Source organism: Hylobates moloch, unplaced genomic scaffold, assembly GCF_009828535.3.
Source record: "Hylobates moloch isolate HMO894 unplaced genomic scaffold, HMol_V3 SCAFFOLD_2, whole genome shotgun sequence".
Classification (NCBI taxonomy): Eukaryota; Metazoa; Chordata; class Mammalia; order Primates; family Hylobatidae; genus Hylobates; species Hylobates moloch.
In genome coordinates, this window is record NW_026652277.1 from 5,483,058 (window position 1) to 5,508,978 (window position 25,921).

At 40.9% G+C, this 25,921-nt stretch overlaps 1 protein-coding gene across 8 annotated transcripts in view; it reads left to right on the forward strand.

Moving 5' to 3' along the window:
• TASOR2 (transcription activation suppressor family member 2) overlaps nt 1–25,921 on the forward strand; it is a 56,445-nt gene that overhangs the window by 26,048 nt on the left and 4,476 nt on the right. For 6 of the 8 annotated variants that reach the window (XM_058431219.1, XM_058431210.1, XM_032149213.2 and 3 more), the window contains 7 exons: nt 668–910; nt 4,995–5,874; nt 7,484–7,913; nt 11,816–15,655; nt 22,597–22,722; nt 23,505–23,658; nt 24,874–24,979. In XM_058431219.1, the coding sequence (XP_058287202.1) occupies nt 668–910; nt 4,995–5,874; nt 7,484–7,913; nt 11,816–15,655; nt 22,597–22,722; nt 23,505–23,658; nt 24,874–24,979 (5,779 nt within the window). The remainder of the gene's footprint in view (nt 1–667; nt 911–4,994; nt 5,875–7,483; nt 7,914–11,815; nt 15,656–22,596; nt 22,723–23,504; nt 23,659–24,873; nt 24,980–25,921) is intronic. The other 2 variants (XM_032149080.2, XM_032149119.2) reach the window with 1 other exon arrangement.

Genomic DNA, 25,921 nt, shown 5'->3' on the forward strand with positions numbered 1-25,921 from the left:
TGTTTGTTTAAACATAAATATCTATATCCTGGGGCTGTGATCTAGCATATTCAGTCTTACCTGTCACATTAGTCAGGAAAGGTTATGAAGATTTTTTTTTTTTTTTTTTTTTTGAGACAGGATCTCACTCTTGCCCATCCTGGAGTACAGTGGTGTGGGCTCCAGTGATCCTCCCACCCCAGCCTCTCGAGTAGCTGGGACTGTGGGCACATGCCACCACTCCTTGCTAATTTATGTTTTTGTACAGTGTCTTGCCATGTTGCCCAGGTTGGTCTCCTACTCCTGGGCTCAAGCAGTCCGTCCATCATGGCCCCCCAACATACTGGGATTACAAGTGTGAGCCACCACTCCCAGCCCAAAGTTTTGTTTTGTTTTTTTTTTCTTTTTTTTTTTTCAGTTGTTACAAAGTTATTACTCTAATCTTTTTCTTCTTCATCTGATAGGGATATAGGCAGACACTTAGCAACTTCATATTATATTTATGTGAGAATATTTAACTTTTGATTTGTTAAAATCTTTTAATTAAATACCTGAAACGTCATAGTTTATTCCCCATTACTAAAGTTACTGCCCCCAAAATAAAAACAAAACAAAACAAAAAATGGAAAAGCTATGCTGAGTATCTGGGCCCCTACCCCTTACAAAAATGATGTCTTTTCTACATAAGGTGCGGAAGTGCTGACTGCACAGTTTGTACAGAAAACCAAATTGGATAGGAAAAACCAAGAAGCTCCTATTTCTAAAGATGTTCCAGTGCCAACAAATGCTAAAAGGGCAAGGAAACAAGAGAAATCTCCAGTCAAAACTGTTCCAAGGGCTAAGCCACCTGTGAAGAAATCTCCACAAAAACAAAGAGTAAATATAGTAAAAGGCAATGAGAACCCCAGAAACAGAAAGCAGCTACAACCTGGTAAGAAATACTCTTCCTATAAATTTAAACACCCCAATACAGATCTAACAGAGAGGGCAAGATAATTTATTGAAATAGTGTAAGAGCAGTTGAAATGTCCCAATAATTTTTTCTGTGTTTTTCAGTTCAGACATGAAAAAAAATAAGTAAACTGGTTTCCTAATGTAAATAAATTAGGAAGGTACAAAGGCTCAAACCTTCAAAAACATAGAGCCTACTTTTTACTTTGCAAAAAGCCTGAACATGAATTGTCTACAAGCATTAAAGTATAAATGGCCTTATTTATGACTAAATGCAGAAGCAAGTAGTATCTGGCATTATTTTTCTGGACCATTATCAATTTTAAAAATAGAAGATTGTAAGTTTATCTAAAGGGAATTATAAACAGACTGTCCAAAACTGTCAGTAATCCAGAATCCCGTATTTAGTTTATTTATTTAGAGACAGGGTCTCACTTTACGATCACTGCAACCTTGACTTCCTGGGCTCAAGGGATCCTCCCACCTCAGCCACCTCAAATAGCTGGGACTACAAGCACGCACCACCATGCTCAGCTAATTTTTTTGTATTTTTTTTTTTTACAGAGACTGGGTTTCGGCCAGGCGTGGTGGCTCATGCCTATAATCCCAGCACTTTGGGAGGCCGAGGTGGGCGGATCATGAGGTCAGGAGTTCCACACCAGCCTGACCAACATGGAGAAACCCTGTTTCTATTACAGGCATGTGTCGTAGTGGCACATGCCTGTAATCCCAACTACTCAGGAGGCTGAGGCGGGAGAATTGCTTGAACCTGGGAGGCGGAGGTTGTGGTGAGCCGAGATAGCGCCACTGCACTCCAGTCTGGGCGACAGAGCAAGACTCCATCTCAGAAAAAAAAAAGAGAGAGACGGGGTTTCGCCATGTTGCCTAGGCTGGTCTTGAACTCCTGAGCTCAAGTGATCTGCCTGCCTTGGCCTCCCAAAGTGTTAGAATTACAGGCATGAGCTACCATGCCCGGCTGAGAATCCTATATTTGGTTTTAAAAGGCATTAATTTTAAAAGTAATTTTACTGATTTAACTTTGCTTAAGTGAAGAATCAAGTTTAGTCACATGAACTGCTCTAGTTTTGTATTTTCAACTGGTAGACATAACCTCTTACTAGAAAGTTTCCTTGTCACCTTAGTGAGACAAATACCAGCTTTCCTCCTGGATCTACTTTCCTTAATTTTTTTCCCCTTTGGTATTGATTCTTTTGTAGTGTGCGTGTTATTTTTTTTGTTTTGTTTAACAAAGAGACTTCATTCCCTCCTATCTTTCTATGAGTTTTCTGTCTGGTTTTCCTGATTCTACTTTCTCCCTCGTCTATTACTAGATGTTAGTATCTCACAGAGAGTGAGAATTCAGAGAAAGAAATTGGATTTTTGTTTGTTTGTTTGTTTTTTTTTTTTTTTTTTTTGAGATGGAATCTCACTCTGTCACCAGGCTGGAGTGCAGTAGCACGATTTTGGCTCACTGCAACCTCTGCCCCCCGGGTTCAAGCAATTCTCCTGCCTCAGCCTCCCGAGTAGCTGGGACTACAGGCGCATGCCACCGCGCCTGGCTAATTTTTGTATTTTTAGTAGAGATGGGATTTCACCATTTTGGCCAGGGTAGTCTCAACCTCTTGACCTCATGCTCTGCCTGCCTCAGCCTCCCAAAGTGTTGGGATTACAGGTGTGAGCCACCGCGCCCAGCCAGGTTTGTTTTTTTGGGGTTTTGTTTGTTTTTGTTTTTTTAACTTAAGCATACCCTGAGATTCTTCAAGTTTTTTCAGATTGTTTTATGACTGAAGATTTTTTGAAAACTCATCATGTCATTCAAAAACCATATGCTACAGTGTTGTCTTTTGTACCAAATTCGAGCTCTTCTCCTTGTCTCTCTTGGGAGTTTATGGTGTGGCTGCACCTCACCTCTCTGCGTTGCGCCTCTGCTGTTGCCACCATGCTCCTTCCCCTGTGGGCCATCTGTGCCTCCCCCACGCATCCTCTGCCCGTCAGGGGCTTGCAGCTAGATCTATCCCCACAGGGAGGCATTTTCTCATGTTCTGACTCTAGCTAATCTCTCACTTCTTTGGGATATTTGAGAACATTATATAATTTAATTCATACTATTTTCAAATCATTTGACGTGTCTTGGTCCAATCTTTCCAATTTGTAAACATTCTGAGAATAGATAACATCTTGTGTTCCTAGCAGTGTCATTTGAATTTGTTGTACTGAATTGGCTTCAGATGTTTATTGACAAATTGATTAATGGGAGGAGGTATATAATTGCATACTGGCAGAAAAGTGAGCCCAGAAAATTTAAAGTTTTCAAAATGTGTGTTCAAATACAGGCTGATTTGTATTACAAATGTCTGTATGTATTGTGCCGCCACCTTCCAAGTTAACATTTTTAAATGACTACATTTAAATCTCAGTTTTTTTCTTAAGCACCTATGTTAATCATTTTACTTCTTATACTTAAAATATCAAAGTTTAAGAAGGCAGATGAAACATAGCCACATTGACCTCAGTTGGCAAATTACTGATTTAAATTAGAATCAAATGATAATTTTGAAGTCAAACAGTCCTTTTGTTAATGAAACATGATTTTCTGTCCTTTTTATTCACTGAACTTTTTCTTAGTGTAGTTCCTCTGGCATTGTCTTATGTATGTCTTAAATAGAAATTATTGGTGGTGTTTTTTTTATTGAGAACCTGTAACACGTTAATAATTGGGTGATTTATGTGAGACTATAATATATTAAACTACCATTTTTCTTTACTTTAATACAGTATCTTTTATATTAGGCCTTACTGGTAAGTAATATTTTGTGTGAGGGATAAGTAGATGGAGGCCATAATATTAACAAAGATAGAATGAAATTAGCATCAGATCACAAAATTAATTGTATGTTTCCACTATACCTGTGGGACTAACAAGACAATTATCTGCTTTGGGTCCTTTTCATCCACCTGTCCCCTTTGAGTTTGCTGTTTTAAATAAAAACTGGGCGGTGGTTGATTAGTTTAACCCTTTCCCCATGTATGTGCATGCTCTTCTCGTTCTAATTGATGACATCATAGACTGGAGCTTTCTTCTCTTTAAATGTGTTACTCATTGGCCTTGGCTGGCAGGTTTTTAATTCATTTTGGACCTGCTACTATGATAAAGAGGAACACAGTTGGCTTTTCTGGTCATCTGTCTACCTACAGCAGGGAATCATTGCCTAGTAGAGTTGTGAAGTTTATCCTTCATAATAACAGCATTTAGGAAGGAATAATTAATATATTGAAAATACCTAGGGAAACCATTGGCAAATGTAAATGTTCTGATTCAGGGCATATGGATAGATTTGATTATCTATAAAAAGGAACATTGTCAGTAGATTTGCTCTTTCACGGATAATGTAAAAGGGCAATGTTTTTGGTAATGAAAGTAAAATTTTAAAAGGTAATGGAATTAATTGATGATTCTGAATACTCTTAGGACTTTTCTAATTTTTTATTTCTATCACATCATTAATTAAAGATCAATATAGTTAAAATCATTTGAACTTAGGTAGTTTCTCTAATAAATCACTTGTTCAGGGAAGTGGTTCCTGAGAAAGTATGTTAGCGAACTCTAATACACACTTGAAACTTCTACATTCCTGTCCTTATTAGATTGTAAGCCCCCCAAGGGCAGGACTCTCATCTTTTTTGTTTTTTTTTTTTCTGTTTGTACATTTTTTTAGCTGAGCTGTATGTCTTCTTTGTAGATCAGTTCATATGTTTTTGAAGGGTAATTTCTTTCTAAATTAATGTACACATTCCTTAAGACTTGTCCCTCTGGCTTAACACATTATAATCTGAGGGTTGAAAGAGACCTTAATCTAATAGAAAATTTTAATATGCAATATATATAACATAAGTTTTATCTGAGGGTTGGAAGAGACCTTAATCTAATAGAAAGTTTTAATATGCAATATATGTTACATAAGTTTTTCTCAAACATGTTGAATTAACCATCATAGTAGTACGGCAGAGAGTTAATTCTATGACAAGCAAAGATTTCTCTCTTTTTTTTTTCTTTTATACTGAAGTCAAAGGAGAAACTGCTTCAAAGCTTCAATCAGAAATTTCAAGAGATGGTCAAGAAGATGGGATTAGCATAAATAGTGTTCAACCAGAAAATACCACAGCGGCTCACAATGATCTTCCTGAAAACTCCATTGTCAACTATGACTCCCAGGCCCTAAATATGTTAGCCGATCTAGCATTAAGCTCTGCTACTTCTTCCACACCAGTATCTGAGCCTAGAAATCTTCACTGTTCCTCTGAATTGCCACAAAATGATGTTTTACCCTCTAAAGAAAATACTTTGCGAGGTACATCTGACCATGAATATCATAGAGGAGTTAAAAGTCAAAAAGGTGAATTACTACCTAACCCATCTTCTGATAGGAAGAGTAATTCTGGATCAGACTTAACTGTTAGCCAAGATGAAGAAAGCTTGGTTCCTTGTAGTCAGGCCCCTGCTAAAGCCCAGTCAGCACTTACTGAGGAAATGCTAGAATCTTCAGATGCAAGCCAAAGCTCTTCTGTTTCTGTGGAACATTCATATGCCCTGCTCCTTACAGAACATTCAAAGAAACATCTACAGGAGAGAGAGATACCAAGCCCTCTGTTTCCCAAGAATGGGACAAAAAGCCCTGAAGCAGCAACCCCAGTGGGGAAAGTCATGCCATTTCGGCATCAGCCCGGCCTTTTGCTTCAGCAAAAGCCTCCTGACGAGCCCATGGTGAAGCCCAAGGATCGACCAACATCTTCCCGTGTGAAAAAATCTTCTTGCTCTCGTATAGTGTTTAGCTGTGATGACTCCGTTAAGATCACTTTCAAATGTGAAACAGAATATGCATTCAGCTTAGACAGCAAATATACCAACAACCCACTGGAGAAAACTGTAGTAAGAGCATTGCATGGGTGAGTATGAGTGAAACTTAGTGAAAATGGATGAAACTTTTCTGTTGAGATGAATGTAGTGAGATGGGGAAACTTAGGCCAAACTCTGGAAAAGGAGAAAGAAGTGTTGTGTTTAAAACCAGTAATTTGATAGTAACATCAAGCAAAATGTTTCCTGGCAATTAAGAGTAACAGGCTGGTTTTCCCCCTGTGCTCATGTGGAGAACTTTTTAAAGATAATTTTAGCCTAATGAATAGCTTTCCATTTTTTAGTGCTCCTTCGCAAGCCCTTGTGGCTTTTGAATTTCAATTTTTAGATGAGATCTTAATGTAAAATAGTGTGAGATTTAGAAATAATGCTTTACAGACTGAATTCCAGAAGAAACATTTTAAAAATCACTTGTAGCTTGGTAAATTGGTCAGATTGATAGGAATAAGCAGTTTCACATAAGATTGTTCTGTAGATCTCCCTTAAGAAGTAATCAAGTCAGTAATAACAGAGTGGTGAACAGCACAGGCTTTGGAGTGTAGACCAACCTAGGTTTGAACCCGGGTTCTTTCCCTTTCTTACCTCCTGTGATCCTGGGCAAGTTTCTTGCTTCTAGACAGTGCTTCTTAATTGTGTGCGCTGCTCATCTAGAGATTTCACTGAACTGCAGATTCTGATGCATTCTCCTTGGGAGAGTCCTGACATTCTGCATTTCTAACAAATTTTCAGGTGATATCAATGGTGGATGACAGTCTGTGGCCAACACTTAAGTATGTAGCTGTATCCTGAGGTTACATATATTGAGATTTTTGCACAGTGACTGGCCAGTAGTAATAATAAATGGTAACCATCACTGTTAGCAAGAAGCATTCATTAGCTATGTGAATTGACATTCAGCTCCCTATTAATGAACTGTTTCACATCTGACTATATGGACTGTAGAGCTGTCAGGCTTTCTTCCATACACCTGTTCATATGTACTCATAAGGGTCATTTCCTTAGAACTTCCTGTTTAGCTGTTGCCCAACTCTGCAGCCCCCCTAACTTATCGTACTCCAGCAATCTGCCATCCTTTTGCCTGCCAGGTGGCCAGAAATGTTTTCTATTTCCCCTTACAGTTTCAGGATATTTTTCAGAACTGTAGTCTGAAAATAGTATAGTTCTGTTGAATTGCCCAGAGAGATATTTTATCTTCAGACTTTCTCAACTATTAGAAGAGAGACACAAAAATGGAAAATAAATGAATCAGCCAGACTTAGCAAAAGCATGGTGATGAGGATTTGGATATTGGTGAAACCATTTCTATAATAAGTATTCCATGTCCAGAGTGAATTCATATGGTATAAAAGACACGTGCTACCCATGTTCAGATCATGGTTCTGCCATACAGGTTTTGTGATTTGAAAGAAGGCAATTACATGTTCTGATTCTCATTTCCCATGTCTGTAAAATGAGTGGGTTAGATTGATAATTATGTATTAAGTCAACTACATATTTACTCATTCATGTTTCATATCTGTAAATTTTAAAAATAAAAACAAAAACTAAGGTTAATATTGGAGGCACTTGCTTATGATAAGGTAATCAACTAAAATAACCATTTTCAATGATTTTTCATGTGTTCTTTCTGTAAACTCTTAGGCCCTGGAATACTGATTTGCCTGATAATGTGGAAGAAGTGAAGCTTTTACTTCATATGTGGGTAGCTCTGTTTTACAGCAATCAGAACAAAGTCATACGATCTTCCCGAAAGGTTGTAGAACACAGCAACCCAGCAAAATATGTGTCTATAAATAGCATGTTAGAATCTTGTGAGCTCCGTGAAATTGAGGAGTCCCTTGGTTTGGAAAGATGTTCTGCAGACCCTCTGTTGGAGACTAACGAAATTTCCAGGGCTCATGCTGCTGAAGTATCCTTCTGTGATCCTAACTGCTTGCTTCCTTTCATTAAAACACCACTTACCCGAGGCTTGGAACTCTGTGTACAAAATGAACAGAAAAAAACTTTTGCCAGAGAGTGTGATCCAGACACCCAAGAAAACCAGAATTTCGTCTGTTCTTATAATAATGAGGTATGTAAAGCTGAATACTGTTAAATGTTGGCATTATTTTTGAAGAAAAAATGTTTATATGTAAAATCACATTCAAAACCAGGCATTTTTAAATTTTAGGACAGTGAATTCTGAAGGTATGTAAAGAAATATTACACCAAAAACCTAGTTTTCATGAAGTGTCCTCGAATTGTCTGCAGGTAGAGCTTACCTGCCATCCTGGTTGAAAAAAATCAGAGTAGAAAAATGTCACAGGGTCCACGTGATCTGGGAGCCCAGCATAATTTGGGGCAAATTGCTTCTTTGCTTAATTTTTGAAAGAGGTGACTTAATACCTATCATGTCTTATGTAGAATATTGTTTAAGGATCAAATATAGCAATAATAAATATTAGACATACTTTGATAAACCTTAAACTAAAATTAATTGTATTAAAATTATTTTTGAAGACAGATGCTGGAATAGTAAAATGCCAGACCTGTGAGAGAAAACGCATTGGAAATAACTATTTGTAAATATGGGAAATATACTTTGTTTTGTTCCATTATTCTCAACTGACATTCAACCAGGCCAGATAATCCACATTTTACCTGGAGCAAATCTAAAAGTTGTTAACAAAATTCTAAGCAAATGGATTGACAAAATTACCTACCTTTTAAAGCTTTCAGCCCAAATTTATTCTAGAATAATATTGCTTGGGTTTGGGCAGCATCTATGATTCCTGTCTTAAGAAAGAGTAGACAGTGTTCCTATACCCGGGGTCACTGGGGACTTGGAGGTCCTTGGGTGAGCCTCATAGAACCCGTGAGTATCTTTAAGTGATTGTCATCATCATGAGAATTAAAGATTTCTGGGTCACTGTGTGCCAGATAGTAAGTGTTCTAAGCCCTTCACTCACATTGACTCAGTTCATTCTCAAATAAGTTAAAGACTATTAATCTCCCCATTACATAGATGACGAAACTAAAGCATAGAGAAGTAAAGAAATTGCCTAAAGTTGCATAGAAAATTGTCAAGCCAAGATTCCAGTCTAGAAAACCTAAATGTTAACTATGTATGTGCTTTTTTTTTTCTAAAGATGGGATTCAGCAGTTCCATCCTATTCACAAAGAATTACATAAAATCCAGTTAAGAATCACCACCTTAGAATAAGAAAATATAGTTTAGTCAGGGAGATTTAGATTAATACATACATACATGCTAGTTTCTTATACCGTTTGTTGTGGTAATAAGTAATTAACTATCATCAGTACTAATTTTAGCAATGATTGTGGCAAGCCTGACTGTTCAAATCAATGATTCCTAACAATCTCGTTAGTATGTACTTATGTAGGTTTTTGTTTTTTTGTCATCTTGTTGAATGTTGTGCCTGTACTTGAAAGGCACACGTGTGTGCTATCGCAACTACTTCCACCAGTTGGCACACTGGAATGTGAAGAGGATTCTAGCATGATAGGCACTAGAAACCAAAGGCGTGTTGCTGCTAGTCATGTGTTTAGTTGAGCACTCTTTCTGAATTATCAGACTTTATTTTAGAAGCATTACACTTTACCTGTAGTAAAAATATATCGAAATATAAATATATCAAGATTGTCACTATTTGCATTTCACCAAGACTACAGTCATGGTGAGATTTAGGACTGAGGCTAAATGTTACCAGCCACATGATTGGGAGGGCCATTAAAGTTCTCAGAAGGACACTGACTATCAAGACTTTTCTAATACTTTGTTCTCTTAAAACTCTGTTTTCTCAGCCCCACGCTGTTGACTCTGACTCTGTTTTTTGTTTTGTTTGGTTTGGTTTGGTTTTGTGAAGAAGTCTCACTCTTGTCCCCCAGGCTGGAGTGCAATGGCACAATCTCGGCTCACTGCAAGCTTCACCTTCCGGGTTCAACTGATTCTCCTGCCTCAGCCTCCCTAGTAGCTGGGATTACAGGTGCCTGCCACCACACCTGGCTGGTTTTTGTATTTTTAGTAGAGACGGGGTTTCACCATGTTGGCCAGGCTGGTCTCGAACTCCTGACCTAGGTGATCTACCCACCTCGGCGTCCCAAAATGCTGAGATTACAGGACTGAGATTTCGTTTTGTTTTGAGATGGAGTCTCTGTCACCCAGGCTGGAATGCAGTGGTATGATCTCGGCTCACTGCAACCTCTGCCTTCCAGGCTCGTGTGATTCTCCTGCCTCAGCCTCCCAAGTAGCTGGGACTACAGGGGTGCACCACCATGCCCGTCTAATTTTTGTATTTTTAGTAGAGACAGGGTTTCACTATGTTGGCCAGGCTGGTCTATAACTCCTAACCTTAGGCAATCCACCTGCCTCGGCCTCCCAAAGTGCTGGGATTACAGGCGTGAGCCACTGCCCCCGGCCAGAAATGGTTTTTTGTTTGTTTTGTTTTGTTTGCGACATAGTCTCGTGAGCCGCTGCTCCAGCCAGACATGAGTTTGTTTGGTTTTTTTGAGACTGCAGCCTCCATCTCCCGGGTTCAAGTGACTCTCTGCCTCAGCCTCCCGAGTAGCTGGGATTACAGGTGCATGCCACCACTCCTGGGTAAATTTGTATTTTTAGTAGAGACTAGGTTTCGCCGTGTTGGCCAGGCTGGTCTCGAACTTCTGGCCTAAAGTGATCTGCCCGCCACAGCCTCCCAAAGTTCTGAGATTACAGGTGTGAGAGGCCGCGCCCTACCTAAGACAGAAATGTTTTTAACGAGATTTGGAACACAGTTCCTGATTTCCAACATGTATGCTTCAAGACATGGCACGCAGTTTGTGAGCATGGTGTTCCCAGCATTGCAGAGGTGTGATCAGTTGTATAATCAGTTCATTTTATTATATGCTCGACAGGGCCATGCTTGAGGCTTTAAATAAAACAAAAAACAAATACCACCCTGTTTATAAGGTTATCAGAACTGTCCTGAGATGATAGCTCTGCTAATGTTTAACCTAAATCCTGCTTGCTACTGTTTAAATCAGTGCCTTTAGTTCAGTTTATGAATGCAAACTGCATTGATAAGTTTTCAGTTGCCGTGTACAATAGGAGGTATTCAAATGAGAAAGAATATCCAGTTTCATGCAAAGAAGATAGCTAAGGGATAAGGGGCTTTTATTTACTAGAATCAATGTATTCCGAGTACAGGGAGTAGTAATTAATTTACTCTGTTGCCTCATGGGAAAGCTTCAGATGATGGTGTACTTACGGTCTGATTGAAAACGGATGTTAAAAATGTTATTATTTGCTTTTTAAAAATTATCTTTTAGGCTGGGCACAGTGGCTCACACCTGTAATCCCAGCACTTTGGGAGGCCGAGGTGGGTGGATCACTTGAGGTCAGGAGTTCGAGACCAGCCTGGCCAACATGGCTAAACCTCATCTCTACTAAAAATAGCCGGGCGTGGTGGCATGCACCTGTAATCCCAGCTACTTGGGAGGCTGAGGCAGAGAGTCACTTGAACCCGGGAGGCAGAGGTTGCAGTGAGCCGAGATCACTCCACTGCACTCCAGCCTGTTCGATAAAGCAAGACCCTGTCTTTAAAAAAAAAAAAAAAATCTCGTTTATTAAAAACAAAATTGAATGCTTTTTCTCTAGTGCTACACTTCTGGATTAAGCGGTGCTAAGTAGCAAACAGGCTGCATTTGAAGTCTTTTAAATTGTCAGTGGTCTAGTTATTTTTCTTCCAAAAACCTTGGAGCTCTCTTCTGTGTGTGGTTTTAAAGAAAACAAATCCCACTGGGGGATATTTTAAGTCTGCCTTTAAAAGAGGGATTTGCTTGATTTGTACCCTGTGATATTCTTTTAGCTAGAAAATTCAAAAGAACATTCACAAACTAAAATTAATTTTTATCTTTTCTGTTCTTCACATGTACGTATAATCATATAAAAAACATTTTATGTGACTGATTTTTTTTTTACTTTGGCCATTTCAGGTAATTGGGGAAGAAGCTAAACAAGAATCATTGGAGACTTCTAATCTTGTGCTTTCTGGTGTTGGAAGTACACAAACTAATGGACCTTCAGTTCCTAGTGAAGAAGAAATTGTTCAGCCACTGGATAGCACAAGAGTGGCTTCTTACAGTGGCACTGTTACTCAAGCCACATTCACCAGGACTTACGATGGGCCTGGTAGTCAGCCAGTGATATGTCAGAGCTCTGTGTACAGCACCCTTGAAAACAAAATGGATGTTCTTGATGCAGCAATGCAAACAAAAACAGGTGCTTTACAGGACCTTTTCCAACATGGCAGCCCCATAAACAATGAATGTCAACCTTCCTTGGAAAGAAAGGATGATAATTTGGGGTGTGCAGTGATTAATCCGGAACCAGTTACTCTCACCTTTGAAAAAAATGCACATGTACGTATACAGACAGAAGGTGTAAATGCAGCTGATGAACCTACAACCTTTAATAAGGAGTTGATTAAGCAAGTATCACCTGCTGCAAGCCTTAGACATCCTGTATCCACCTCGGAAAACGCACAAACACAAGGCCTGAGGGACATTCCCTCTCTAGTAGTTGCAGGACAGAAAGGCACTAAGTACCTTTGTGCCTCCTCAGTAGGTAGAGAGACACTTGATAAAGAAGTGTGTTCATTACAGAAAGAGATGCCTCTTCCAGTCTCACTACCGTCTGATAAAACAATGGTAATGGAGGCATTATCATTAGTTAAAAGTTCTAGTTATCTATTACCCAGTGAAGAAGTGAGATGCACACAAGATTTCCTTTCGCAGACTCAGAGTCTCCTCAGCCTATCTTCAGAAGGGCTTCTAGAACCGACACAGGTTGAAGTGGACTCATTATCAGCCTCTACCACCTTGGGAAAGCATTGTTCACCTAACTGCATTTCATCAGGATGCCACACATCAGGCGACTCTTTAGAACTAAGGAAGGATGACAAGAATGGTCCAAACACTGACAATATGAATTTGGAAGCGTTTGATTCGGTATTTATCAAACAAACAAGCCTGTCTGTGAGTAGAGAGGTCAGCCTAGAGTTATCAGAGGACGATTCTGACATTGACTTAGCTCTAACAATATCACCACCTACAAGTCCCAGAGAAGAAATGCCAGCTGGTGAAATAGAGCAATTTGAAGAGGCCCCATTCTCAAATGTAGAACTTCAGGATGTAGCTGAGGAAATAGATGAACCAGAAGAGGTGGCTCTCACAGAAAGCGGAGAAGTGAATTCTGCTGACAATGTGTCAGTATATCCTACAGTGTCAGAAGAACCAGTAGAAAATAAGGAGAGAAAGGGGGATAATTTACAATCAGTTACTTTAATACTTTCTAAAGAAAATTGCACCCTTGAGATTGCAGAGGAAATTAATGTGACCTCTGATTTTCCCTTTGATTCTGTAATTGAGGAAGTATCACCAGCTTCTAGTCCTGAACCTCCAGTACCAGTTAAAGAGACACGACCATATCAGGCTGTGACTCCATGCATTTTAAAACTTCATGGTACACAGTGTGAGAAGAGCAACCGAATCTCCCAATGTGAGTCAGAAGACTTAGGCATAACAGAAAAAGAAAATGTTTTTGTTGGTCCTACCCATCCAGTGGGGCAAGATAACTTTACCCAGGTACAACAAATGCAGGTCTCTGCCGAAATGCCTCTAATATTAACTGATCGTCCAGGAAGAACAGGTAGACCAACCCTTCCTGGTAAAGTAACTGAGGAAATTGTCTCAAGTGAGCATGATGAGGGTTTATCTTTCTCAGGAAAGGTGCAGTGCTGTGGTAGGGACTTAAACCAGCCTGCCTCAGCTGCCAAATGCACAGGTGACTTCAGTCCTTCTCCTGAAAAACTGGTAAAATCAGGAAATCCATTGCAGCCAGTTAGTATAGAGAACAGAAATTTGAACTTAAAACATCTTGTCTTGGAGTCCAGTGCACCTCCATTTAGTCCTAGAAATGTTATTGAAAATAAGTCTTTGTCTGACACATTGGTTTCCACAATGGCACCAAGTGGTATAGTGAATGTGTCAGTAAAACAGCAGACTAGCCCTAAAAGCAGTCAGAACAATCTCTTTCCCAGTGATTTGAAAACAGATGAAGGCATTTATCTGCAGGTGAAGTCCTTGACAGCTGCCTCGGTTGATGGAGCTTATTCTACACAAGGATGCATGTGCTCAGTGGTCCCCACGCTTTGTTCTTCCTCAGACAGTGCTACATTAACCCATTATGTAAGACCAATAAATACAGAGCCAGCATTTCAAGCACAGGAAATACCAGCAGTCAGAATGGCCAGTTTGCTTAAGAATGGTGAAACTGAAGCTGAGTTACATAAAGAAACCACTGCTGGCCCTCAGTCCAACACCACATCTTCTCTAAAAGGTGAACGCAAAGCCATCCACATGCTGCAAGATGTGTCAACATGTGAAACAAAGGAGCTGTTGAATGTTGGGGTTTCCTCCCTTTGTGCTGGTCCCTACCAAAATACAGCAGACACCAAGGAAAATCTCAGTAAAGAGCCTTTGGCCTCCTTTGTTTCAGAATCCTTTGATACTTCTGTTTGTGGAATAGCCACAGAGCACGTAGAAATTGAGAACAGTGGGGAGGGGCTCAGGACTGAGGCTGGTTCTGAAATCCTAGGCAGAGGTGCAGAGGTCAGTGTGAATTCTGACATGCACTGTGAACTGCTTTCTGGAGATTGTGATCTAGACCTGCTTGGTGATTGTAGAAATCCCAAATTGGATTTGGAGGATTCTTATACTTTAAGAGGTAGTTACACCAGGAAAAAAGATGTTCCCACAGATGGCTATGAGTCGTCGTTGAACTTCCACAACAACAACCAAGAGGACTGGGGCTGCTCTAGCCGGGTTCCAGGCATGGAGACGAGCCTCCCTCCCGGGCACTGGACTACTGGGGTAAAGAAAGAAGAGAAGTGTGTGCCGCCTTACGTCCAAATCCGAGATCTCCATGGGATCCTCAGGACTTACGCCAACTTCTCTGTAACAAAAGAACTCAAAGACACCATGGGAACTTCACACAGCCTGAGGAGGCATCCGAGTTTCACTGCAAACTGTAGCCTGCCCAGCTCCTGGACAAGCACTTGGCAGGTGGCAGATGACCTCACCCAGAACACTTTAGACCTGGAGTATCTGCGTTTTGCACATAAACTAAAACAGACCATAAAGAATGGGGATTCTCAGCATTCTGCCTCCTCTGCCAATGTCTTTCCAAAGGAATTACCGACCCAGATCTCCATTGGTGCTTTCCCTTCGACAAAAATCTCTGAGGCCTCAATTCTGCATCCTGCACCTAGGAGCAGAAGCCCCCTTCTGGTAACAGTTGTGGAGTCAGATCCCAGACCACAGGGTCAGCCCAGGAGAGGCTACACAGCCAGCAATCTGGACAGCTCTTCTTCTTGGAGAGAGAGATGTAGTCATAATCGAGATCTTACAGATTCTCAAAGAAATCACACTGTTTCACCCCACCTCAACAAACTGAAATACAACAGTACTGTGAAGGAATCGCGGAATGATATTTCACTTATTCTCAATGAGTATGCTGAATTCAACAAGGTGATGAAGAATAGCAGCCAATTCGTTTTCCAAGACGAAGAGCTAAATGGTGTTTCTGGAGAAGCCACTGCTCAAGAGATGTATCTGCCTTTCCCAGGACGGTCAGCCTCCTATGAAGACATAATCATAGATGTGTGTGCCAATTTGCACGTCAAACTAAGAAGTGTTGCAAAAGAGGCTTGTAAAAGTACCTTCCTGTTCTACCTTGTCGAAACAGAAGACAAATCATTCTTTGTAAGAACAAAGGTAAAGTGCCAGCCATGTCTTACATGTTATTTTAATTGCTAATTTTAGTTTCAGAAATAATATAGCATATTAGCCATCAAAAAGAAATCATGGTATGACATAGTATTTAAATTTCACGGCTTAGTCTTTATCTGCATACTAAATGTTTTCCTGCAGGATCTGCCATTTGTACTATATTTGAAAATTAGTATTATGTTCCAGAATTAGGGCAGTGACTAATTTTTTTTCACAAAAAGTTACCAGTGTAGACATGCCCGTACTTCAAGTGTAAATACAAACACATTCCAATGTTAAAGTACAGACTTTTTGAAAAGTGTTATTACCTGTGTTCCTCCATTAGTGTAGATTTTCAAGTAGGACCTGTTTTGGTTTTGGATATATTTTTAATTTTAATTTGAATGTTAGGATAACTGATGTTACGGTGAGTACATGGAGTATATAGTCCTTAAATTTAAGTAATGGAACCATGGTGAAATTCTGGCATGGGCAGAGCCAGAACCTGTCTTGATTCACCATTAACTTTATTGTTTTATCCTCCCAGAATTTATTTCTCTTCTATTTTGGGCATAGACAGCATTTTTAAAAATTTAATTGTTTTTAATTTCAAATTTACATAAAGGTTGCAGAAATAGTACCCTTTACCCAGATACCCCAATATTAACATTTCCGAACCATTTGCAAATGTGTTGCACAGTGTCCCATTACCTCTTGATACTTAAATGTATATTACCTGAGTTCAAGGATACTCATCTTTTTAACCACAGAACAACCCTATGCATCAGGAAGTTAATATAATATTAATTAATGTGACCATCTCCACCAACCTCATCTAGGTCTAGGATCATAGGTATCTAGAATTGTCATGTCTTCAGTCTGCAGTAGTTCCTCTGTTACTCCTTGTCTTTTATGACCTTAATAGTTTTGAAGACTGTAGGCCAGTTATTTGGTGGAATTTCCTTCCATTTGTGTTCATGTGTTGTTTCTCCATGACTTAGGCATTTTAGGTGAGAATACTCAGATATCATGTAGTGTTCTTCTCAGTGCATTCATTGTATCAGGAGGCACCCGATGTTGATTTATCCCCTTACTGGTATGTTAACCTTTTCACTTGGTTAAGATGATTTCTGCCAGGTTTCTCCAGTGTAAAGTTATGTTGAACTTAGTAATAAGTTGGGAGATAACTTGAGACTGTGTAAAATCCTATTCCTTATCAGACTTTTATCCACTAGATTTAACATCAACTGGTGATTCTTATCTGAATCAGTTATTACTATGATGATTGCCAAATAGTGATACTGAAATTCCATCAGATTCCTTCTGCATTTATTAGCTGGCATTCTGCTGTAGAATAGAGCTTTCCCTTATTTTCCGTTTATATATTCATTTGCTTATCTGTATCACTATGGACCATGGCACATTTTGTTTTACTTAAAGGGTTATCATCTGTTTCTTCATTATTTTAATACTTACATTGTCCCAGACCCAGCCAGTGGGAGTCCCTCTAAGTTGGCTTCTGTGTCCTTTTGACAATTCGCCATAATTCTTTGGGCACTTCTTTACTTTGGGGTGTAACATAATGTTCCAGGCTTATCTTGTATTTTCCTTGCCCTAGCCTTGAAGTCAAGCATTTCTCCAAGGAGCTGTGACTCTTTAGTGAAGAATGGCATTTAGAATCACCATCTAGGCACTGGGTGAATGAACTCAGTGTCACTTGGTGTCTTTGCTTCTAGGTCCTCTCAGCACATAAAGCCAAGAAATATACATATATACAGACATATCTCTACATCTCTATTTATGTATAAAAAGCAAAAACAGAGGAGTTCACACTCATCCCCAATTCTAGTCCAGTACTGCCAGGTTTGTGCTAGCCTTCTTCTCCATGTGTGGAGCTCCCTTCTCTGAGGTTGACTCTGTTTATCCTCAGTGTGTTGACGTATTGTCCCTCCCAAGACCCCTCCCCCATCCTCCTCCCAACCCCAGGTATAATGAGACCCCTCACTGAGGCACTAACCCTGATCTCCCGAAACTCCCTGACCTGAGGAGGTCAGCTGCCGTCCCCCTACCCTTGCAGCAGAAAGCTCCATTCAGCTGCCAGCAGTCCTGTTTAGTATCTACCTCAGAGCCCCAACATGTGCAGGTTGGCGGGGGGGGTGGATATTGCTTTTTTGTCATGATTCTTATAGTCTAATGGGACAAGGAAAACACTGATTAAAACAGTCACACAAATAAATGTGAAATGAAAGTGATGGTAAATGTGACGCAGGTGCCACGAGGACGCATTGAGGGTGATTGGCCTGGCCGGGGAGGTCTTTGCTCAGGAAGTGCTGCAGCACAGAAAGCAGAGCATAGGGGCCTGCAGGCCGCATGCAGAAGTGGACGTGCCCTGTGTCGGCTCCACACATAAGGGGCCTGCAGGCCGCGTGCAGAACTGGACATGCTGTGTGTCGGCTCCACATGCCCACTGAGTCTGTCTCAGACTTCACTTACATCACTTCTGCTGATTCCTGCACTAACTCCAGAATGCCACGTGGCGAGTCCGTGGGGGCTGGATTACTGAATAACGAGTTACTTAGTAAAGAAGGACACGTGTCCCTCATTGTCACAGTGTCCCCCTGGGTGCAGGGTCACAAGACCACTTCTGATCTGGAGTACAGAGGCCACTGCAGAAACCACAGAGCTCCATAAAGATTTCTTGATCTGCCCTGCTCTTCTCATACGGAGGTGTGTAGCTGGCAAACACACCACAGGGAACAGCCTCCTGGTGCCAGAGGGCTGGTCACAGTGAGTGAGCCATGTCAGCCAGAGGCTCAGGCTGGGCTGTGGGAGAGAACAGCCTCACGCCTCATATGGCAGTGGCAGGGCCTTAAGTCACACTGAGCTATTTAGACTTCATCCTGAGGTCGCTGGGAGCCACTGGAAAGGTTCTGTTAGGTTTTTTTCCCCCTAACCACTAGACTGCGAGAGATAAAGTTTTCTAAAAGATGTTTTTAAAGGTTTTTTTTTTCAAGTGAAGCAGGCGGAGTAGGGAAGGATTTTTAAAATTCTTTAAAAACTGGTTGTGATTTGTTGTAAAAGATCTTTTAAGAAACAAGTAGCATCATATTTGCAGTTTAGAGCGATATCTTAGCAGATGGAGAAGAGATTGGAAAAATGACAGTCACTGCCTTAACGTGAAACTCCATTGTTGCTAGAGTCAGCAACACTGTTCTGCAAGATGGCTCCTATTTTGAGTCAACTAAATATGACTGTAAATGTTTTTTTCAAATTTGTGGAATCTGCTTTTTAGCCTAATTGTATTCTTTTTCCCTGGCTGAGGATCCTTTTGTTTACCAAGGTTTTTTTGTTTGTTTGTTTGTTTTTTGTTTGTTTTTTTGTTTTGTTTTGTTTTGTTTTTTGAGACAGAGTCTCGCTCTGTCACCCAGGCTGGAGTGCACTGGTGCAATCTCGGCTCACTGCAAGCTCCGCCTCCCTCATTCACACCATTCTTCTGCCTCAGCCTCCAGAGTAGCTGGGACTACAGGCGCCCGCCACCATGCCCAGCTAATTTTTTTGTATTTTTTAGTAGAGATGGAGTTTCACCGTGTTAGGATGGTCTCAATCTCCTGACCTTGTGATCCACCCACCTCGGCCTCTCAAAGTGCTGGGATTATAGGTGTGAGCCACCGCACCCAGCCTGTTTGCCAAGATTCTTAATGAGTGGTTGCCGGATTTGGTTTTATATTCCTTCTATTGTCTTTGCTCCAAGTTCCTTGCCATTTTGGTAAGCAGCACTGTAGTTGAAAAGATATTGAATGGTCTTCACTCTCTTCAGTCTTTCTGAAGGCCCTCAGCCTCCAAAAGCAATCTGGAAATCAGTTTCGTTTTTTTCTTTTACCTTGAATTAAGTTTAATTTTATTTGATTGATTATACATCCTCTACCGTGACATGAGATAGAGTGACTCTAGAATCAACCAAGTTAGCATCATGGTCACGTACACGTTTTGGCACAGTGAGCAAAATACTTGGTTTCTTTTAGCTTCCATCTTCTCAAAAAGCAACAGAGGGTGCAGTGCTCACGCCTGTAATCCCAGCACTTTGGGAGGCCAAGGCAGGTGGATCACCTGAGGTCAGGAGTTGGAGACCAGCCTAGCTAACATAGTGAAACCCCGTCTCTACTAAAAATAAAAAAATTAGCCAGGTGTGGCGGCGCGCGCTTGTGGTACTCGGGAGGCTGAGGCAGGAGAATCACTTGAACCCAGGATGTGGAGGTTGTAGTAAGCCACTGCTCCCAGCCTGCCCAGCAGAGCAAGACTCCACAACAGAGCAGTAATCTTAGTTCTCACTTCCTTTCCAGATGAAGTGATATGATTTTCATGAAGAAGACAGCATGGCAATGCTAAGTTTTATTCATAGCAGGAGTACATTTTTTTTTTATTGAGATGAAATTTTGCTCTTGTTGCCCATTTTGCTCTTGTGGCGCGATCTCGGCTCACTGCAGCCTCCGTCTTGTGGTTTCAAGTGATTCTCCTGCCTCAGCCTCCCGAATAGCTGGGATTACAGGCGCATGCCACCACGCCTGGCTAATGTTTGTATTTTTAGTAGAGACGGGGTTTCACCATGTTGGCCAGGATGCTCTCGATCTCCATAGCAGGAGTACTTGTAGATATCATGCTTGTTTCTATAGTGAATGTATTGTTTCATAATATTTTATCACGTGGTGTCACTGTTTATGAGAGAAAATAACCAATGTGCAAAGGTAAAACTACTTGTCAACTGAGAAAGTGGACACATTCCAAAATAAACTTGAGAGCAATACACTATCAAGAGCAAAATGTTTTTATTTTATATGTAATTTTTTTAATTCAATAGAGGTGGAGTCTCACTATGTTGCCCAGGCTGGTCTTGAACTCCTGGCCTCAAGCAATCCTCACACCTTGGCATCCCAAAGTGCAGGGATTACATGCATGAACCACCATGCCTGGCCCAAAATGTTCTTAAAAGCTCAGAAACATATCTTGGATAATCCTTTTGTCCTGGAGAATCTTGAAGCATTAATTAGTAATGGGATGTTAGGCCCACTAGGGCACATCTGAAAGACCCTTCCTTACTAAAATCTGAGGGTGTGGCCAGGCACAGTGGCTCATGCCTGTAATCCCAGCAATTGGGAGGCTGAGGTGGGCAGATCACGAGGTCAGGAGATGGAGACCATCCTGGCTAACACGGTGAAACCCTGTCTCTACTAAAAATAGAAAAAAATTAGCCAGGTGTGGTGGCAGGCACCTGTAGTCCTAGCTACTCAGGAGGCTGAGGCAGGAGAATGGTGTGAACCCGGGAGGTGGAGCTTACAGTGAGCTGAGATCGTGCCACTGCACTCCAGCCTGGGCGACAGAGCGAGACTCTTGTCTCAAAAAAAAAAAAAAAAAGAAATCTGAGGGTGTGACAGAATAGCTCAGACCACAACAGGATTTGATGAAAATGTATTCATTCAAATAATTTGTTAGTCAAATAAATGAAGACTAGAGATTTTTGCTTAGATATTTGAGTAAGCTCTTCGTTAAATCTCTTAAGAATTTTTTTGAAAATCATACCGTATATTTTGAATGAATGGAAATAGTCAGAATCTGAGTTGTTTCAAGATCCAAGGGCGCCACACAGTGGCTCACGCCTGTAATCCCAGCACTTTGGGAGGCCAAGGCAGGTGGATCGCTTGAAGTCAGGATTTCGAGACCAGCCTGGCCAACATGGTGAAACCCCATCTCTACTAAAAATGACAAAAATAAGCCAGGTGTGGTGGCGGGCACCTGTAATCCCAGCTACTAGGGAGGCTTAGGGAGGTGAATCACTTGAACCCAGGAGGCAGAGGTTGCAGTGAGCCGAGATCTCACCACTGCACTCCAGCCTGGGCGACAGAGTAAGACAACATCTCAAAAAAAAAAAAAGATCCAAGGGAAACATCAAAGTAACACTTCACTTTTATGAAGGAAATAACTGATGGTCAGGCAGTCTTCTGGGCATAACAGAAACCCAGAATCCTTCAGCCAGATAGTCAATGTCAAGGCCAGGTGCCGCGGTTCATGCCTGGAATCCTAGTACTTCAGGAGGCTGAGGTAAGAGGATTGCTTGAGGCCAGCCTGAGCAACACAGACCTCCATTTCTACCAAAAAAAAAAGCCAGGCCTGGTGATGTGCACCTGTAGCCCTAGCTACCTGGGAGGCTGAGGTAGAAGGATTGCTTGAGCCCAGGAGGTCAAAGCTGCAGTGAGCTATGTTCGTTTCACTTTACTCCAGCCTGGGTGACGGAGTGAGACCATGTCTCAAAAAGAAGCAAAGAAATGTCAAAGTCATAGGGAGGGTAGGATTATAGAATTTATTCAATTACACAAACTTACCCTCCCAGTCAGGATTATTAGGGAGCCATTCTGTGTGTTTATTGTACTGGACTGCACTGCAGTGGCACTGTACAATCACATGCTGTTTAAACTGCATCACCTATCTTATTCTGAGACGTAGATCCAAGGGACTGTTGACTCCAAAATCAGTCCCCATTAATGGTAAAGAAATACATGGGTATTATGGGTATTGCTTTTTAAAGCTCTAGAAATGCTTTAACTAGAGGTAGCATTTTTAAAGTATATATCTGGTATTTTCAAGGTAGCTCATGCCTTGAAGCAGATGAAACTCATTTATGTAGATTATTCTGATGTTCTAAAAGAAAATCAGCCTTTGATGCTTTATTTACCTTTGAAATCAACTTCTAAGTCCAGTTGTTAACAATACCTGAGTCATTTATTTTATATATAAAAGATGCTTATTTAGTAATAAGACAAATTGTCATTTATGGTTGCCTTATTAGACTATAATGCTTTTCATTATTTTAATAAACTATACAGGTAGTATAAACTATACAGGTAGTTCTGTGGATGTATCCTTTTTTTAATAATGGCTATTTGTAAATCTTTCAGAACCTTCTGAGGAAAGGAGGCCATACAGAAATTGAACCTCAGCACTTCTGTCAAGCTTTCCACAGAGAGAATGATACACTAATCATCATCATCAGAAATGAAGATATATCATCACATTTGCATCAGGTAGGTTGCAAATACCTTACAAAGAAATGTATTCCAGGCACATAAGTTGTTCTGTAGTCAAACTCATCCCTCTTTATGTAGAAGAGAAGCTAACAGACACATTACTGTTGGGCCTCTAAGTGGGAAGATAGTGTATTATAGAATACTGCAATATTACCAAGTTATTTGTAGGGCAGATAGTTTAAAAAATCCTATTAACTAAGGGAGACTTAGGTGAGAGATTGCTAAATTTTTTCATCTAAGATATAAATCTGCATCACTTGATGTCTAACAATAAGAAATCTTGCCTTAAAAGACCTTTTGAAAATTTTCTGAACCATTATATTTACCAGCTAGTTGAATCAAAGTAATTGCTTGTCTCAAGAAGACCCAACTATGGACAAAGGTTGGGTGCATAAACCTGCTGTTATCAGCAGGCAGTCATCCATGCGGGCACCGAGGGGGCTGGAGACAAATGATGGTGAAGTGAGGTGACCTGACTGGTTACTTTTCAGTGCCCACAACCTCAGATGTGTACTCTTCCCTCATGATGTATTATTTCCAACTTTTGGGAGTTTGAGACCTTTTTTTAATGAATTAATTTTGATGAGTTTGCAGCCCCCGGTGATGATGAGCTCAGTTAATATGCCTCATGCAGGGCAGAATGACCAGTTGGTAATCCAGGTTGAAATATTTTCAGCTGTTCCTGAACCTTGACTCTCTTGGATAGAAAAGCAAGGCAGTGTCTAAGAAAATGTGCTCAGTGAGCCTCTCTTCACGGGGGTCCTTTTCATGTCATGCAGATTCCTTCTTTGCTGAAGCTGAAGCATTTCCCCAGTGTCATCTTTGCTGGAGTAGACAGCCCTGGAGATGTTCTTGATCACACCTACCAAGAACTGTTTCGTGCAGGAGGCTTTGTGATATCAGATGACAAGATATTAGAAGCTATAACATTAGGTTGGTCTTTATTTTCTTTTCCTGTTTCTTTGAAGTCAGATCAACTTCTCACCCAGTGACCTAAATACTGTTTCATCCAAAAGAAATGATCAACTCTAAAGAATATCAGTTGCCCCTACTGAGGCATAATTTCTGCTGTCTGCTGTGCTCTTTTCAGACAGTAATGCTCTTACAGCAATGCTTTTAACCCCTTTTAACTGATTGTTACCACCACACTTGCTTCTGAGTTCCCTCCCTCTCAGTAGTGCAGCTGAGCTCCTAGTAAAACCAATTCAGGATTTTATTAGATTTCGTCTCTTCACTTGCCAAGTCAGAGCAGCTCCATATTAAATTTTTGGCTTAAAGTCACCCTTCTCCATTTCTGATGTCATCACCCCTACCATCTTGATGTCACAAAAATCTAAAAAATGGCTACTAAGTCAGCTTATTTAATCATCTACTTGAAAACTCATACTTTACTTCTCTCAGGGCACTTTTATGTATAAAACCTGCCTCGGCTCTGATCACATTAGAAGTGATACCACTTCTGATCAAAAGCAGCATGTACCTTAACCAGCGTGACTTCTACACAGAAACTGGGATTTTAAATATCTGTAGGCACACATCTGTAATCCCAACACTTTGAGAGGCCAAGGCAAGAGGATCCCTTGAGCTCAGGAGTTCAAGACCAGCCTGGGCAACATAGTGAGATCCCATTTCTACAAAAAAAATAAAAATACTAGCCAGCTGTGGTGGTGTGTACCTGTAGTCCCAGCTAAGGAGGCTAAGGATGGAGGATTACTTGAGCCCAGGAGGTTGAGGCTATAGTGAGCTGAGATCGTGCCACCACACTCCAGCCTGGGTGACAGCCGAAACCCTGTCTCAAAGGATTCTGTATTTAGAAACTTCTGCCTCCCATTTCTCTACTGCAGCTGGGCCTCCTGCTTCTCTTCTGTCACACAGTTTGTACACAGAACTCTAGTTGCTGGTGACCACTCCACTGTGTTCGTGTCTACAGAGTTATCTCCCACCGTAGTGTGAGCAGGTGGGACCAGGCTGAGGGGCTGGTGAGAGCAGGATGCTGCCCAACCACATAAGCGACAGTGGTGGTGTGTACTCAACCATGGGTCTTAGTCTGTTTCTTTCTTGTTTTACAAATAATAATCACTGGGCTTGGCATGAGCCAAAAGTACCTTAGACTTGTCATCTTCTCTTGCTACGTTTATTGTTTTGTAGTTCAACTGAAGGAAATTATCAAAATCCTGGAAAAACTAAATGGAAATGGAAGATGGAAGTGGTTGCTTCACTACAGGGAAAATAAAAAGCTAAAAGAAGATGAAAGGTAAGGACTTGCTGTCTGTATGGTTCCTCCTGCCCCGCTGGGGAAGGAGAGAAACACCTCGTGTTCCATGGGCTCTAGCGTAGTGCTGCAGTGGAATGGCCTTCATCAGTAAAGAGCTTGAGGGCTGCTGGCTCTGTATTCAATGAAGGAAGCTATGTGCTGTGACCATAGCCAACAGTATGAGGCCATGTACTTATCTAGACTAACAGAAGTAAGGGAGTTAAACTTAGCAGTCATGAAATGTCCATATTCTATTTAAGCCCTACTACTACAAACTGTAAAAAATATATGGAACTTATACTTATACCATTAATGGTTTTTTGGATACTTATAAGTTGCCACCATTTTAAGGAGAATGGAAAAATTAAGACCACAATCTATCCTTAATTCAATTGTACCCTAAAAGAAGAGGCTTATAAATACTCGAACTTCACTAAATCTAAAGCTGTAATTTGTAAAAGAAAAAAATACATGTTTGATTCCTTGGCGGAAGAGAGCTGGGGCTGAGAGATTCCTCCACATTCTCACAAGCAGGACCAATTGGAAAAGCAGACCTGACAAGCCCTTGTGAAATGAGGATTTCAGGCACTGTTAGGTGCATCCATTATCTCATTCAGACTTCATCCCCAGGAGCTGATAGCAAATCCTCGCTTTTATAATGCAGAGCTGAAGCACAGTAGATGACAAACATGACCAAGGTCAAACAAGTAGTAAGTTTTAAAGCTGGGTTTCAATCCCAGAAGGAGGAAATGACTGTTAGCTGCATGTGACCTTTGAGGAACAGAATCTCAGAAAGCTTTTCTCTTGAAGTGGAGCTAGCAAAGGAGAGAAGGAGCAGAGGTTTCCTTGGCAGGAAAGGAGGGTGCAAAGGCTTCAGCAGGTCCAGGGTGTGACCAGTTCACAGTGAACTTCAGTAACCAGCACTTTAGGGGAAAAACGTCA